This window comes from Monodelphis domestica, chromosome 3 (assembly GCF_027887165.1).
Source record: "Monodelphis domestica isolate mMonDom1 chromosome 3, mMonDom1.pri, whole genome shotgun sequence".
Classification (NCBI taxonomy): Eukaryota; Metazoa; Chordata; class Mammalia; order Didelphimorphia; family Didelphidae; genus Monodelphis; species Monodelphis domestica.
This window is the reverse complement of record NC_077229.1, coordinates 213,720,407-213,738,021: the sequence shown is the minus strand read 5'-3', so window position 1 is coordinate 213,738,021 and position 17,615 is coordinate 213,720,407. Positions and strand designations below refer to the sequence as shown.

Genomic DNA, 17,615 nt, shown 5'->3' with positions numbered 1-17,615 from the left:
GCAACCGAGCTATGTGAGGAACAGTTAAGAAGCCCTGTTTAGCTGGATGATAGTATATGGGAAAGGGAGTAATGTATAATAAGGCTGGAATGATAGGTTTGGACTAGGTTATGAAGGACTTTGAAAACCAAATCAGAGTTTATATTTTATTCAAGAGCTAATAAAGAACAAATGGAATTTATTAAGTAGGGAAACTTTGATCTACAAATCAAGAAAACCACTGGCAGCTGAGTGGGAACCCCATTGAATGTAATTTCATCTAAATGTTATCCCAGTAATCCTCCTATTTAATACATTTGTTCCCTCTAAGTAGAAAAAGAAAACATAGGTTGAACATGAGCTAAATTGAATTGCTTGAGATTGCTGCTTATATGGACTAAAGGAATTCTAATATTTTTTCTCTTCCTATTCCCTTTTAGGAGGTTCAGTGCCTGTGCCATGTAATAATACGACTCCTGTTTCCATGCCTTCTGGAGGATTTCTAGGATTGGACAAATTCAAGAAGCCTGAGGGAAGTTGGGACTGTGAAGTGTGCCTAGTGCAAAACAAAGCAGAAGACACAAAATGTGTAGCATGTGAAAGTGCAAAACCAGGCACAAAATCAGAATTTATAGGTAAGTAGTCAAGATTTTGCCACTCCATATCCTCCTGTCCTCATTCCCAACCTCTGGAGCTAATTTACATTCATTTTTTAGTGATATATCAAGTTACTGTTGGAATTTTTAGTTAAATCTATTTCTTGAAAATTTATGTAGATTTTTTTTATAGATTAAAAAAAATGTAATTACCTAGAGAAACATAGTAGTAATACCCAAAGGCAGGATTTGAATCCAGGACTTCCTGAGCAGCCTCTCTATTATATCGTTATTGGTTGAGTTTGGAGTGAAGTAAGAAGCCATCTTTAGATAGACTCAGTTTAGTGTTTAATATAGTCTCTCTTCCTTTGTATTTTCATTGTAATGTGTGTAATATAATATTACATAATAAGTAATATTTTTCACTAAGAATTTTTTTTATAGAAAAAGAAAAATTGTTTTGCATAGTAGTAAATTTGAGATTTTGTAGGATCATTCACAAATATTCGGATAAATGATATATTCCTAGTTTCAGCGAAGCAACTAGATTCTTGACATCTGTTTTCTTCTCTGAAAGAAGAAACCTTAGAATATTAAAATTAAAAATTAAAAAAAAATTAAAAAAATTAAAAAAAAAAAGAAGAAACCTTAGGAACAATAAGGTAGTTTGATGAATAAAGCTAGGCCTGAAGATCGGAGGACCTGGGTTCAAATCTGGTCTCAGACACTTCTTGGGCACCTCCTGCCTAGCCCTTAACTCTCTTCTGCTTCAAAATCTGTATTTAGTATTGATTCTAAGAGAGATGGGGGGAGGGGTATTTTTGTTTTTATTTTTTAAGAAGAAGAAGCATTGTCACTTAATCATTACAACTCTCATGTGGTTTTCTGAATCTGAAATTCTGAATTCTGAAAAAATTGTGTTTGCATTTTATGAGATGAGCTCTACTTTATTTTTATTGTTAGCTTGGGTCACTGATATTAGATACTTGGTCATTATTACCTACAAAATAAACCACAAGTTAAGTCCTACATATTTGAAGAATTGGTTCTAAGTAGTTTTATTGTTTTGATTCTTTGGGGGCAATAGCTATAATTCTGCATGATAATTAATTACAATTTATTTGTTTTTTAAGGTTTTGGCACCTCTTCCTCATCTTCAGACTCTGGAGCCCCATCCTTTAAATTTGGTATTCCTGCATCCACTTCTGAGTCTTCTCAGACATTTGCAAGCACAGGAAGTTTTAAATTTGGTGAACAGGGGGGCTTTAAATTAGGCGTGTCATCAGATTCTGCATCTTCAAACCCCATGAGTGGGGGTTTTAAGTTTTCTAAGACTGTTGGGGACTTCAAATTTGGAGTTTCACCTTCTGACTCCAATTCAGAAGAGAGTAAAAAAGACAGTAAGAATGATAGCAATTTTAACTTTGGAGTTCCTTCTGGCGTAAGCCCATCTCCTTCAGTGTCATTTCAGTTTGGGTCATCTAATCCTGGGCCACAAGAAAAGAAAGAGGAGCTTAATACATCTACAACAGCAGGCTTCAAATTTGGTACAAGTGTTGCTGCTAGTCTCACCTCTGCTGCTTCCACGGTCACCATAACCACTTCTGAGAATAAGACTGGAGTGGGTGGGTTCAGTTTTGGACCCACAGAAGCAAAAAATATGGCAGTGACTCCATTTGCATTTAAGAAATCAGAGGAAAATAAGGAAGAAACTCCTGCAGCCAAGGGAGGAGGGTTCAGTTTTACCAGTGTGGAATCTCCTTGTCTGCCATCTGCTTCAGTGTTTGTTATGGGAAGGACAGAGGAGAAACAGCAGGAGCCTGTCACCTCTGGTACTTCTCTAGTATTTGGGAAGAAAGCTGACAGTGAGGAGCCAAAGTCTCAGCAGGTGTTTTCCTTTGGGAATTCTGAGCAAACCAAAGATGAGAGTTCAGCAAAACGTGCATTTAGTTTTAACTTGACAAAACCAGTGGAGAATAAAACTGAGCAGTCAACAAAGATCCCTTTTGCTTTTGGGGCTCAGACTAGTACTGCAGCTGGTAAGTTCATGTATCGATGATGGCTTGATCATAAAATCAGTAGCTCTTAAAGGTTCATCTGAACAAAACCCAAATAACAGATAAATTGTCTGTTTTCCTCAGTGAAAGAACAAGGATAACCAAATTATGAGAGGCAGGGATATTAAAAGTGAGATGTTTTCACACTTTTACTCCCTTTAAAGTAAAGGGAATAAAGCTGCTTTCAGTCTTTCTTTTACCCATAGAAACAGTTAACTGAAAAGGTTAATACATTCTTCCTTTTTGGTTATAATCCTGCTTTTTGAATGGGGGGAAAAAACAATGTTTAAAAGGAAATTATTAGAGACAAAAACCCTGCGGAAAAGTATTCCCTCCTCAGAGGACAGGGTGAAGGTGAGGGAGCTTGTGAATCTAAATCAATACATATACACATATGGGCATATATAGTGTGTACAGGTATACATATGGTATTAGGAAATGAATAGCTACATGGAATTTTGAATCATTGATACTAGCATCTATACAGATAATTTGAAGTTTTGATAAGTTATAAACTATATTTACTCAGTAAGTCAGAATGCTGTTTTTTCAAAAATATTTTATATAAGTGATAATCTTAGGACAAGTACTCTTTTTGCCTTTGTGATCCCCAATGCTTGCCCCACTATATACTCCACAGTTAGTAAACATATATTAAGTGCCTGCTATGTTCTAAGAACTGTGTTAAGTGCTAGGGTACAAATTACATGCCCCTCCCCACCCACCCCCCAAAAAAAGTGGGGGAGGGGGATGGAGACAGTCCCAACCTTTAAGAATTTTAAAGTTTAATGTGGAAAGATGCTGGGGCATGGTAAAGTCAGTCAGAGGAATTCCATAGTGTAGCCAGGTGGGAAATGAGATATCTGAGCTGAACTCTCTCCTTAAATGAAGGTTTGGAGTTCATGGCTCCACCCTCCAATCAGAAAAACAGAAGATAATGCAAAATAAAAACATATGACTTATCACTTGTATATATGAGTATTATGATTTGGGGTTTTGGCTTTAAAAGATTGCTCTATAGCAAAAATGAATAAATAGGTATCAACTGGAATTGCTTGTCAGCTTTGGGAGTGGGGAAGGAAAAGGGAAGGGAAAGACAGTCATGTAAACATGGAAAAAAATATTTTTAAAATAAATATTTAAAAAATAAAAAGTTTGTAAAAAGAAAAAGAAAAAAAGAAAAATAGATGATGAGGAAGGGGGCAGGGGAGACCAAGGCTAATGAAGTTTTATGAGGTTCATCCCAATAATAAGCTTACTGGGATATGATGAAGTCCCAAAATAGTATAGCCAACAAAGTATTTATTTGCTTGTTGGTTAATTGGTTGTTAAAGTTAGGGTTAGGGATTGTGAAATGTCACAATCTCTGATAATTAGTTTTCACCTTAATTGGGTTGAGCCACAGGTAGTTTTCTTTGGTATTTATTTCCTTTGGAATACTTGTAGATTACATAATGTGCTTTAATAGATTCTCGAAAAATATTTTAATCACTTGAATTTGAACTACTTGTATTTTACATGAGTTACTCTTAATTAGAAAGGTTTCTCCCACTAGCTACAGATAGCAAATCAACATTTTTATTCTAGCAACAGAATACTAGAGCTACAAGGAATGCATTGTTGCTTTGAAGAGCATGAAGCTACTTCTAATTTACTTTCTAAAAAACTTTATTAAGAAGTTAGTATTAGAAACAACTTAATGCAAATTCTCATTGATTTCACTAGTTCCAAAAATGAAAACTTGCCACTTTCTTTGTAATATGCTTCTTTTATCATGAAGCAGTCACAGAAAGAATCAGAATAGATTTTAATATGAGAAACTGGAAGCCAGAAAGTGAAATAAGCCAGAGAAGCTTTTTTTTTAATGGATGAATTTTAGTATGCCTTTGTTTAAAATAACCTGTGCCTCTAAATGTGGAAAGACAAATTATCAGGAGGCCAGAGTTTGCATTGATTTGAAAATTGGCTTATCAGGTGTTTTGGTAAGATTTAAGGGAGTAGAGAGACATTCCTCAGTCCTTAAAGCAGTTTCAGTTTACCATCCTAAATTCAGGCCTCTTAAAATCATTCTTTTAGTTCACCTTCTTAAAACTGGAGAGAGAGAAAAATTTATAGGAAAAATGTGTTTAAATGGAAATGTTAAGTTTTGCCCCCCAAAAAGATAATATTCTGATAATCATAGTATTTTAAGGGAGGAAAAAAAGAAGACATTATCAAATTTCCTTGACTTTTCACCATAATCTCTAGGAGTGCCTTATTTTTGTTCTCTATGAATTAGGGGGAGGCTTTTAACAAATGCCATGATGCATTGTTATCACCAAATTATTTGATAATATGACTTGCCTGAGTTTAGAAGTAGGTACATAGAAGGAAGTACTGCTTTAAGTTACCTTTGTAATAGAATGAGGAAATAACTTGATAAAGAGCCAATAAAATGAATTAGATGGGCTTCATCTGAATTTTCCACAGATAACTTTAGATTGAATATTGTTTGAAAGAACAAACAGCAGTATCAAAAAGAATTCCAGTTTTTTATTGTAATACCAGATGATTTTAAAATTGGTATGGAAAAAATTCAGATGATAGTCAATCATAAAACACTGAATTTCTGTATTAAATGGAATCCTTTGTCCTTTTGTTGTTGTTTAGTCCTTCATTTGTCTACAGCTCTACATGACCTTATGGATATTGTCCATGGTTTTTTGTTTGTTTTTTGGCAAAGATACTGAAGTGGTTTCCTGTCCCCATTTTATAGATAAGGAACTGAGGCAAGTAGGGTTTAAGTGACACTCCCAGGGTCACACAGCTAGCAAGTGTCTGGTACCTGATTTGAACTCAGATCTTCCGTCACTCGGGCTGGTCTTCTGTCCACTGCACCATCTAGCTGCCCCATGTCCTTTTGTAGCACTTGGGCATGTTTTCTAAACCTGAGAAATCTCTTGAATCTATATTGTCATAAGTCCTAAAAATTAGCTTCATTAATTTTGTGTTCATAGTATCTAACAGAATGTCAATGCATTATCTTTTAAAAATTTTTTCAAAACTACTGCAATTATTAGTTTATTAGTATCATCCAGGATTCATCATCTAGGATTCAGATGTTCAGTATTCCTCCTGAAATTATACACAAATACAATTATACAATACAAAACTGAAATTAGTGTACAACCTACTATATCCCAATATCACTTTGTCTTAAGTTGGACATCTTACTGAGTGTGTTTGTGTGTGTGTGTGTGTGTGTGTGTGTGTGTGTGTGTGTGTGTGTGTGTGTGTGTTTGTTTTGTTTCTGGGCTCTCTGCTTCACTGCTTCCCCATCCCCATCCCCCATACCCCAAAAAAGGTAAAAGAAAAGACTGAAGCCTTGGATCAGGATACTATTCTTAATCTCAAATTCTGTGAAATGACTTTGCCTGAAATGGGGGAACTATAGAAAGTGAACAGAGATTGGAAGAGAAAACTAATATACAAGTGTAATACCTTATGGTCCAACCAAATAGGAAAATTTTTATCTGTGGTGTGTAGGTGAAAAACTAACTCCTAACTCTAGAATTTAGTATTGGTTGTTCAGAGTATGTCAAGATCACCAAGTGATCACTAAGTACATTCAGGACCTTAAATATTTAAAAATTAATACTAGTTGCAGGCATGACCCTTAAAATTTCCTGATGGTATTGGAAAGACATAGACTTTTTTTGTCATGATGTCTTAATAATTGGTTTTAAGAGCTTTTCACTGATTCTGTTTTGTAGATCAAGGAGCAGCAAAGACAGTCTTCAATTTCTTGAGCAGTAATTCCTCCAGTTCAAATGTAGCACCGCCAACTACTTCTGCTGGTGGTAGTATGTTTGGAGGTGTCACGTCTGCCTCCAACCCATCTGTTCCTGCCTTTATGTTTGGACAGGCCAGCAATACTGGGACCAGTTCTGCCTTTGGTAACTCCACAGAATCCAATACATCTCAATCTTTTGTCTTTTCTCAAGAAAGCAAACCAGCTACCACATCTAGCACAGGTGTTGCTGTTGGCCCATTTGTTTTTGGCACAGGAGCCAATAGCAATAACACTGCAACCTCCAGCTTCAGCTTTGGAGCTACAACTTCATCTGGCTCTGCAGGTATGTTTTAAAGTACCAAGGGGATGGATGTGATAGGTGGCTGGTATTGAAATCACACGACATCCCTAGGGATTTTCTTACTTGTATTTGTATCCCTAGTGTCTGGCCCACCGTACATATATATAATACATTCTTTTTCATTCATTGATCTCTGAGGCAGGTAGGTAGAGCAGTTTATATAGTAGTGCTGGACCTGAAATTCTGAGTTCAAAAATGTAGCTTTAGACAGTGTCTTTGTGATCTTGGGCAAGGCACTTAATCTGTCTGCCTCAGTTTTCTCAACTATAAAATGAAGATGATAATAAAAACACTTATTTCTCAAGGTTGAATGAGATAATATTGGCAAATATGTAGCACAGCGCTTGACACATAATAGTCACTTAATAAGTGCTTGCCTCTTTTTCAAAAGTGGAGTTCAAGATTATTAGACTGAAAACCAAAAAACTTTATTAACAAAAATTATCTCAAATAATTAAACTGGATTACAAAATTTATTTGAAAAAAATTTTGGTACCTCTAGGTTCTTCTTCCTTTGTATTTGGTGCTGGCTCTTCAGCACCTTCTGCCAGTCCTGCATTTGGTACCAGCCAGACCCCAGCATTTGGACAAAATCAAGGTGCCAGTCAGCCTAATGCTCCAGGCTTTGGATCTTTACCATCTTCAACATTATTTTCAACTGGTTCCCAGCCCCCAGCCCCTGCTTTTGGGTCTGTATCAAGTAGCAGCCAACCTCCTGTCTTTGGACAGCCGCCCACTCAGCAGTCTGGATTTGGTTCTGGAACAACTCCTAATTCCAGTAAGTATTCTGTAGGTCTTTGTAGTCATATCTTTGCTTTTAGAGAAAGATTTCTTCTTGAGAAGGATTTCCCTCCCTTTGGAGGGAAAAAAAGTTTTTAAACATATGCCATACCTGGAGGAATGTGTTCAGGACTTGCATTAAAATCACAGTGTCCAACTTTTTATATGTTAAGAAAGTTCATTTTAAAATTTGTATATTAAAGTTATAACTTACTCCCTTCCCATTTGACTTGGAAACTGTCGTGCTAATTCATTAGACCTGGATATTAAAGTTTTCCTAATCTGAAGACTATCCCCCTCTCCCTCCCAAGTAGGTATGTTTGAAGGAAGATCTGTATCACCTCAGTTCTTGGTCATTTATACTAGAGTATATTCAAGTATTCATCATTTCTATACTATGGTTTTAGGAAATTACCTCCTTCCCCTACATTTGTGGTTCATTGGTATAGGTGGAATGCCAGATATTTTACATTTTGTCTAACTAACTGGGAAACTATTAGACTTATATCTTAAGATTTGGATCTGAAATTGGACTAGCTTGAGGGATGAGGATAGAGTCTTCTGTAAAGGAAACCCAGGGATCAAGAAGGAGTTGGTGTTGAAATATAGGAGCTTGAAGTATCAGGTGAAATATCTTTTGTGTTTTTTATTTTATTTTAAATAGTAGTGTACCTTTTGATTGACCTAGAGACCTAAGCCTAGCCAAATCTCTTTCTGCTGGACTATTGGCCTTAACTCCTTTTAAATGTATACAGCAGTCTGCTTTCTAGATGATAAATGCTTGTTCCAAATTGACTTAGTTTTTTGAGAACTTAAACATTGACTTTTGATATGGATATAGTTAGCCATCTTATATTTCTTTTGAGATTACTGAATTAGAAGCTGTGCTTTCAGAGGTATTTTGTGATGTGTGCCTTGAGATAGTATAGGTGAGATATTTCCTTAAAGCTATTCCACCTTCTAAGTTCATTCTTTTGTATGGTGATACAACCATAGTCTCATGTTAAAAATTTTGGAGTTATTACATTTTATATTATTGTGCTTTCTGTGTGTGTAACATTATTATTATATACTGTGTTATAACATATCTTATGATATATCTCTTTTCAATCCCCTACTTCTCATATCAACTTCCCAACAGCTTCTTCACATTGCTGTAATATTCCTTGTACATAGTTCTGGTTGTTATTCCTTTACTCAGAATTGTTCTTCAACACTTAAAAGATAAAGTTCAGATTTCTTTTGCTTCATTCTGTTTTCTAGCCAAACTGGACTGTCTTTCCTGACTCCATCCATTTACTTTGCTCAAACTATTGTGATACTTCCGCTTTGCCTTTCCTCCCCTACATATTACATACTATTTTGTTTGTACTTCTTTTAGTGCTTATATGTTTTATTTGTGTCTGTTATATCCGTTTACTAATTTATATACTAAAGAAAACTCAGTTCTTTCATTGCCTAGTTCAGCACCTTGAACAAATTTGTGTTTCAGTACATTTTATTGAATTAAAGAACACGGTCACAAACTTGAGTTTTTAATGAGGCTGTCAGTTTTGTATATAAATGAAGAAAATATGTAATGGTTCTTTTTTTTCTAGCTAAGTGGTCAGAAAGGAACATGAATTCTATTCATATTTTCCTATGCAAAGGCCTATAGACTGTACTTGCCCCTGAAGAAAAGAATGAATAAAACGTATGAAAAACCCTTTACCTGGATAAATATTTGAAATACCTCCTATTTGCAACTTTTAGGTTCTGTGTTCCACTTTGGAAGCAGTACAGCAAATTTCAACTTTACAAACAACAATCCATCAGGAGTATTCACCTTTGGTGCAAATGCTGGCACACCTGCTGCTTCAGCACAGCCTTCAGGCTCAGCAGTATTTCCATTTAATCCATCTCCAGCAGCATTTACAGTGGGGTAAGAGAGCCCTTTTTATTGAGTTGGCTTTTCATCTTACTATTGTTGAAGTAGATGTATTGATAGTTTATATCAGTGATGGTAAACTTTTTGGAGATGTAGTGCTGTGTCCTGGCCTCCCCCTTACTCCAGACAGGAGAGGAAGGAAGCATTGGGTGGAGGGACAGGTCATATGAGAAATGTCCTCAGGCGCATGTGGAGAAAGGATGGTGAATAGCTCCTTCCCAAGTCCTTCAGTTTTCTAGTAATGAACTCTGGCAGATGAATGCAGGCATGCCCACAGCAAGGGCTCTGCATGTGCCGCACCCCCCTCACCCCCTTTTTTTGCACCTGTGCATAGGTTTGCCATCACTGGTTTAAAGCATCATTCATCTATAAATTATTTATAGTTATTAATTCTAGAGAAGTACAATATGTGGGGGAAAGCAGTGTTTTTACACACACACAGCATCGCAATGAATTCGCATTAAAAATTATTGCTTCTAGGAAGTGGACTGAGGTTGAATGAGTATCACATCATGTTATTGTTTAGTTGCTCAGTTGTGTTCCAGTCTGTGATGCCATGAATTTTTGCCCGTGGAGCTTTCTTGGTAAAGATACGGGAATGGTTTCCCATTTCATTCTCCAGTTCCCATTTTGTAAATGAGAAACTGAGGCAAAGAGGGGTTAAGTGACTTGACCAGGATCATATATAACTATTATGTGTCTAGGATCAGATTTGAACTCTGATCTTTCTAACTCCAAGCTTGGTGCTGTATTTACTATAACACCTAGTTGCTCCATCAAGTAATAAATTGACTCTTTATTTTCCTTTTTTGGCAGGACAAATGGAAAAAATATGTTTTCTGCTTCTGGCACCTCAGTTTCTGGTCGGAAGATAAAAACTGCTGTTAGACGCAGGAAATAAATGTCAGAATGGTGATAGAAACATCAGTTTTAACAACTTGTACCCTTCATTCACTTACTGTGCTGGGATTGTTTGAAATCAGTTCTGCTTAAGGACATCTTTAATTTCAAAATGTTTTTCCTTCTCTCCCTACACCCTTCACCAACCACTTGCTACCTACCACCTTCCTTTCTCCCTTTTTGAAAAAATAATAGCTAGAGCTGGTGACAGGGAGGTTCTTAAGCAAAATTATTCTAGGATCCAGCGACTTCTTTATCCACTGACTTGGCATGGTCTGGCTATATACATGAGTATAGCCTATACAGCAAATGGCTTTGTATAATACCTCTTCATCTGCACCAATATGTGCGCTAATGTGCGTTTATGGAACGCATTGAAATTGTAATTATATCAGTGAGGGATTCTGTATAGATTAGAGAATGTTGAAATGAATGATTTCTATGCTGAGTTTGTGCTGGTGTATGTGTGAAGTGAGTGAGTTGGGTGTATTGTGCACTAAAATTTTCTGATAGAGGAAGACTGATTAAAGAATGGTCCATGCTAAGGACTTGTTAGATCTAGTTCTCCATTTAATAATTATATGCTATTTCTATATTTTCATTCTTATGGCTCCATCACCTTGTCTCGCCTTCTCATTATTTTATTATGAAACTTGTGTAAATACAATTTTGTTTCTGTATGTACTTTTTGGCATAACATAAATCTGTGAACTTGAAATTTTAATTTTGTGTTAACGACATTTTTTTGTTTAGTATTGTCTCAAGATTTTATTATGTAAATCCCATTATTCAAAGTTGCCTAAATCCATTAGAAAATCTTTAAAGAAAATTGGGAATTCTTAAAGTGAGTTTATTGGCTTTTCTGATCCATTTTTGTTTGGACCAAAAACCAGTATTGTACAAAGTATTAAGTATATATTTTTATATTTACTGAAATGGACTGTGGTGACTTTGGATAATACGGAAAAGTTTAATATTAAAGCCATGTTTATTACAGTATAATTAACATGTTAAACCATGGGATAAATGCCATCAATAAAAATTATGAAATACTTTTTGTTGTAGTTTTAAATCAAAATGAAGGTACACCATATTACTGGAAAAACTTTCTGTATAAAAGTTAACAATTGTCTGAATGAGAAGATGGTTTACCTCTTCGCATGTTGGCTAAGAAATTCTGAGAGCAGAAGAAATATAAATGCTTTATTGAATCCTCTAGAGTGGGGAGGTGCCTACATTTTGTGAAATACAGTTGGCTCTCCTGCAGCTTGTCAGGTCCCTGGAGAGCCATGCCTAATTTGCATATAAATTTACATAGTTTTTTTTTTTTAATTGAAAAAATAAACATACACAACCATTTCTGCTTGTACTTGTATCTTCCTTAATAGGTGACTAGACAATGTCTGAGTTCATGGGACACAAAAATGAAATAATGTGCAAATGGGTTACGTCTCTTTTATTGTCTTTTCTTTTATGAGAAAGGGCCACAGTCCAACATGGTGAGCAGAAGACAACTTTTAAAAGACTCTCCATCAGTGTTTTGGAGGTGAATTCTGAAAGGCAAATGGAGAGCAAATTGCTTTGTACTCAAATTTTATTTGGATAGACCTTTTATTCATTGCAGAGATTCTGAATTAGAAGACAGTTTGAAATCTGTTGTGTAATTTTATGCTATTTTAGATATTTAAAATATTGTTTGCTTTTATACTTTAGCAAAACTTTTACTGAAGAAAATAGTCAACATAAATATAGTTGTGGAGTAGAAGAATGAGTATGGATATTGCTTAAAAGCAAATATTGTAGATACCAGCTAATTTGGTGAATTCCAACAGGAGCATGTACAGAAACAAAAACGCCCATATTAAAACAGTGAATAGCAACTTTAGCCTGCTCTAGCAGAAATTAAATGAAGGAGAAACCATGCTCTCATTGGATTTAAAAACAAAGTCTTAAAATTGGAAAATCTTAATTTTTTAGAAAGGTAAATATAGATTATGACATTAAATGGCAAGGACAGCATAAATCCTATTAGCACCCATGATAATTAAAATCTATTCCAAAACTGCATACAGATATAAATGAAGACAAATTGGACCATGCCAATATAATTAAAATGATTATACTACCAATTTTAATTTGTGTGTTAAGTGGTATCCCAAACAAAACTTAGAGAATGCTATTTGGAACTGTAGACTGGGATTTGAAACCCGACTTTCCATTTGCTATTTATGCATGACTTTGGGCAAATCAACTTTTTAGGGCCTCCGGTAATTCAGATATTTTAGACTACATGGTCCTTTTGAATCTGACTGTGTATTGGTTTTCAGGCAGAAGGATGATTAAGGCTAGGCAATGGGGATTAAGTGACTTGACCAGGGTCATATTGCTAGGAAGTGTCTGAGGCCAGCAACATTCACCATGGCACATGGTTGCCTCCCTCCCAGCCTAGAATTCATCTAGTTTCCAAAGAGTTTCTGATTCAAATTACTAATCCATAGATACTAGACTTCTCAGGTTTGAACTTTACATATGCCATCAGATATAGAGATGAGGGAGGCTTTTGTTGGAGACTCAAATAAAACATCTCTTAAAAAAAATACTGTTTTTGAAGACAACAAATGTAAGAAAGAAGTCTGAAAAAATGTGAACTAATACAGATTGAGTCCACAGAAAGGTAAGCAGACCCAGGAAGATCATACATAGTTACCATATATAAACAAAAGCAACACTGAGGGATGGAAGAACTAGGATTAATTGACCATCATCCCAGAAAATAATGAAACACTTTTCATCAAATAACACATGGTCTTTTGGAGGATGAATTTTACTTAATTGTTAAAAGCTTGTTGGAAATTGTTGGAAGTTACTACTGTAAAAAGACCAAAAATTAGAAACCAGAGGTACATTTGCCTCCATGATTTCAGTTTGAATTGGTTATAGCAGACCTTTCATTTGATTTTATGATTAGGGTAGAACTTAAAATAGCTTTATAGAGTCAAGATCTTAACCAGTCTTTGTTTTTTCTTCAAAATATCAGCCAGGTGTAGTGGTGCACACTGGGGGAGTATGCTACTGGGGCAAGACAAGCTGGTGGATTACAATATGGTAAGCTCCCAACACTGACCCTAGCAAGGGGCTGCCTGAGGAGGGACAAAATTCAGACTGGAAACACCTGCATTTCCATCCTGGGCTAGGGAGACTATCTCCAAAAATGAATGAAAATATTTGTAAAAGAATAAGACAGGCAGAAAACCAACTGTGTATCCACTAAGCTAGAGACCAGAGGGTAGCAACCACGTGGGAAATAAAACAACAGTTGAGCTGTTCATAAATTATAAACCAATGACTTGAAAGTCAATTCCCAATGACTTTCTAAAATAGGTTATTAAAGTGTGGCTAAAGCACATCTACAAAAGGAAGCAGAGCTCTTAGAACCAGCTTGTCTTTGTGAAGAACAGGCCATTCCACACTAGCCTTCATTTCCTTTTTCATTCAGGTTACTAAAGTGATAGCTAGGGGGGAAAGTTGTAGCTATCATGTAGATTTTAGCAAAACATTTGGTCTCATAAAAACTTTAGAAAACTCAAGTGCTGAACAATAAATGAGATGAATTCAGAACTTGGGTGAAGGATCTCACCTGAGTAGTAGTCTAAAGTCAAGATCCAAAAAGATCTTTACTAATTAGAGCAGGATCAAATCAGAGACGAAATTTGATAGTGATAAATGTAAAATCTATTTTCGCAATTATAGTAGAGAGCAGTTTGTCTAAAAAAGATTTAGGGATTTTAGTGGTCTTCAGGTTCAATATGAGTTAGTGGTATGATATAGCAGCCCCAAACCAAACAAGACCCTTAATGAAATCTCTTAGAAAGCAGAGGCCCAATTTCCAGAATTACATGTAATGATGATAGTCCCAATATAATTCTGCCCTTACCCAGATCACACAGAGTGTCATGTTCTGTTCTAGATGGTTACTTTTTAGGATGAGCATCCAGAGAAGATCAATAATAGTGGTAAAATAGGTTTTAAGTTCTTTTAATAGGCCAATCAGTTCAATACATAACTGCCTTCAAGTAGACAGCTAGGTTGTACAGTGGCTAGAGTACTGGACCTGTTGCTGGCAAGAACCAAGTTAAAATCTGGTCCCAAACTCTTACTTAGGAATATGGTGAGAATTGAATGAGATATTTGTAAAGGACATCACAAACCTTTTAAAGCCCTTTAAAAATGTTATTGATCATGATACTGTTAAAAGAGATATCAAAGGAGTGGATTTGTTCTGTTTGGCCCCAGAGGAATGGACAGAAATGACAAAGAAGCAATTTTAGGATTAATATCAGGAAGAATTTTCTAACAGTTAGATCTACCCTAAAAGTGCTATCAGTTGCCCTAGAATTATACTCTATCATATATATTCAAGGAGAGGCTGGGTGACCACTTGGATATTTTTTTTATTATTTTGTTTTTTAAAAAACCCTTACCTATTGGTTCCAAGGCAGAAGAGTGGTAAGGGCTAGGCAATGGGGTAAGTGACTTGCCCAGGGTCACACAGCTAGGAAGGGTCTGAAACCAGATTTGAAACCAGGACCTCCTGTCTCTGGGCCTGCCTCTCAATTCACTGAGCCACCCAGCTGCTCCCTTCTACATTCTAAAGAGGATCCTTTTGCAGATCTGAGATTCTGTGATCCTCTCCCCCACTATTCCATTTTGACAGCCTCCAAGTCCAGTGTTTGTGTTGCATTTGACTGAAACCAATTTTTACTGGCTTACCAAATTTTTTTCTACCAAAATCCTTATTTCTTAAAATCTCCCCAATTTTTTTCTTAAAAACAACAAATCCCCAAATAATTAAAAACTTGCATTCATTCTGCCCCTCTGCTTCCTCCCTTCAGTTCTTTTTGACATGCTGAGAGGTCTGAGACATTTTTCTATTTCTATTTCAGACAAATATTCTATATTTGGGGTTGATAAGCTGTAGCTAGTCTCTAAGGCAATTTCAATTCAATTCAAACAAACACTATTTTTGAGGCACTGTGCTAAGTGTAGATGGGTTATAAAAATAAAAAGCAATGTCTGCCTTCAAAGACTACTTTCTACCTGGATTATAGGTTCTTGGAATAAAGCAGATATACAAGTAAATACAGAGTATATATAAATCAATACAAGGTGGTTGAAAGGCCACAGTGTTAATAACAGGGAAAGGAAGGGCACGAAAAAGTCCTTGTATCAGGAAATAGCACCTGAGCTATACTCTGAAGAAAGCTAGACATTTATGATGTGGGGTGGGGAGAGGATGCATGTCAGGCATAAAAGGAAGTGAGAATTAAAAGTGGAAAAGTAGGTGGGTACCATATTGTGTGGGACTTTAAATGCCAGGATAACAAGTTCTTACTTCATCAAAGAATTATTTTAAAATTATGTTATTACTTTTATTTTGTTTTTATGATGGCATAAGAACTGTTTTAGGAACACGTCTGGCAGTTAGGTGAAGGACAAATTGGAGTGGGGGAAGAAGAGATGGGACTATGAGGCAGAGGGAAATAAGTTAATGGAGACATGGAGGATAGATACACACACCCCTGTAAATTCCAGCGGCTTTCTATTGCTTCCAGCAACAACAAATACTACATGCTCTGTTTGGTATTCACTTCTTCCATGTAACCATCTTTTCCAATTTTCTTACACCTAACTCCCCAGCAAGTACTCTTCAATCCAGGGACACTGGCTTCCTGGCTACTCTACAAATATCCCTTCTTTAGGAAGCTTCCCCAACCCCTCCTAATGTTAGTGCCTTCTCTCTGTTAATTATTTCCTATTTCTCCTGTACCTAGGTTGCTTTGTATGTATTGTCTTGCATATTGTCCCTCTTATTAGATTGTAAGCTGCTTGAGGGCAGGGACTTTTTTTTTATTTGTATACCCAGCACTTATCATAATGCCTAGGAAACAATCAATGCTTAATAAATGTGTATTGATTGGTTTATCTTTGAACTGAATGTTCTAAAATGTTTTTCTTCATAAATCGTTTGGATTAGGGAGCAGCTGGGTGGTTTAGTGGATTGAGAGGCCTAGAGACAGGAGGTCCTAGGTTCAAATCTGGTCTCAGACACTTCCTGGCTATGTGACCCTAGGCAAGTCACTTAACCCCCCACTAACTAGCCCTTACTTTACCTTATCTTCTGCCTTGGAACCAATACACAGTATTGTTTCTGACTGAAGGTAAGGGTTTAAAAAAACAAATAGCATAGATTTGGTAATTGATGTAGGTTAATAGTTCCTTGATTGATCATAATACTTAAAATGCTAGCATGTAAATATATTTTGGCTATCTAGAAAATATAGTGTACTCTACTTTTATTAAATTGTACATAATCATCTATTGGCTACAAATTAGTCCCTCCCCTTTTTCACATCACAATTAATTTGCCTGTGAAAAATGAAACTACTTCTATGTGGCACAAATGGTTAAATCCTAATGAAATGGATGCCATGCAGAAAAATCTTCATTGTGCAATGGAGAGAATGCTGGGCCTGGAATGCTGAAGACTGAGCTAAAATTCTGCCTCAAAATTATGAGGAGAAAAGTGATGTTGCCACACTGGATCATTTGGCAAAAGCAAAGACTCAGTAAAAAACAAGAAAATAATTATTTCAAAAGCGTTTTTCTTGTGACAATTTCAGAAATATTTATGAGTTAACCAATCCTGATCCTCAAAAAAAAAAGATTTGGGGGAAAATTCTAAATTCCTAAAAAGCGTAATCCTTGGCAAACCAGAGTCTCCAAAGTCTCCATTCTACCCTTCCCAGCCTTCTTATCAATACAAGTCACATAGCCATTAAAAAATGAGCTTTTCCTGTATCAAGAATTTGCTGCTTGATCACATGGGTTGATGGGGACATGATGGGGGAAGTAGACTCTAAACAGTCACCCTAGTGCAAATATCAATAATATGGAAATAGGTCCTGATCAATGACACATGTAAAGCCCAGTGGAGTTGCTGGTCGTCTATGGGTGGGGGAATAGGGGAAGGAAAGGAGGGAAAGAACATGAATCTTGTAACCATAGAAAAATATTCTAAATTCATTAAATAAGAATATTTTTAATACAAAAAAAATTGGGCTGATCTGTGTTAAACTGGACCTTGTATCTGTGAAGTAACTAGCTGTATTGTTTCCCTTGTCTGCCACTGACGTTCCTCAGGTATAAATGTGTAATGGGTTTCCTAATAAATACCTCAAGATAG

General features: G+C 36.0%; 1 protein-coding gene across 2 annotated transcripts in view; it reads left to right on the top strand.

Annotated features, from left to right (window-relative positions):
* The window catches only part of NUP153 (nucleoporin 153), a 70,518-nt gene extending 58,787 nt beyond the window's left edge, over positions 1-11,731 (top strand). For both annotated transcript variants that reach the window (XM_056823477.1, XM_056823476.1), the window contains exons 17-22: positions 420-614; positions 1,709-2,614; positions 6,385-6,747; positions 7,268-7,543; positions 9,298-9,466; positions 10,289-11,731. In XM_056823477.1, coding sequence (XP_056679455.1) covers positions 420-614; positions 1,709-2,614; positions 6,385-6,747; positions 7,268-7,543; positions 9,298-9,466; positions 10,289-10,373 — 1,994 coding nt within the window. In that variant the 3' untranslated portion in view covers positions 10,374-11,731. The remainder of the gene's footprint in view (positions 1-419; positions 615-1,708; positions 2,615-6,384; positions 6,748-7,267; positions 7,544-9,297; positions 9,467-10,288) is intronic.
* Positions 11,732-17,615: the final 5,884 nt, after the last annotated feature.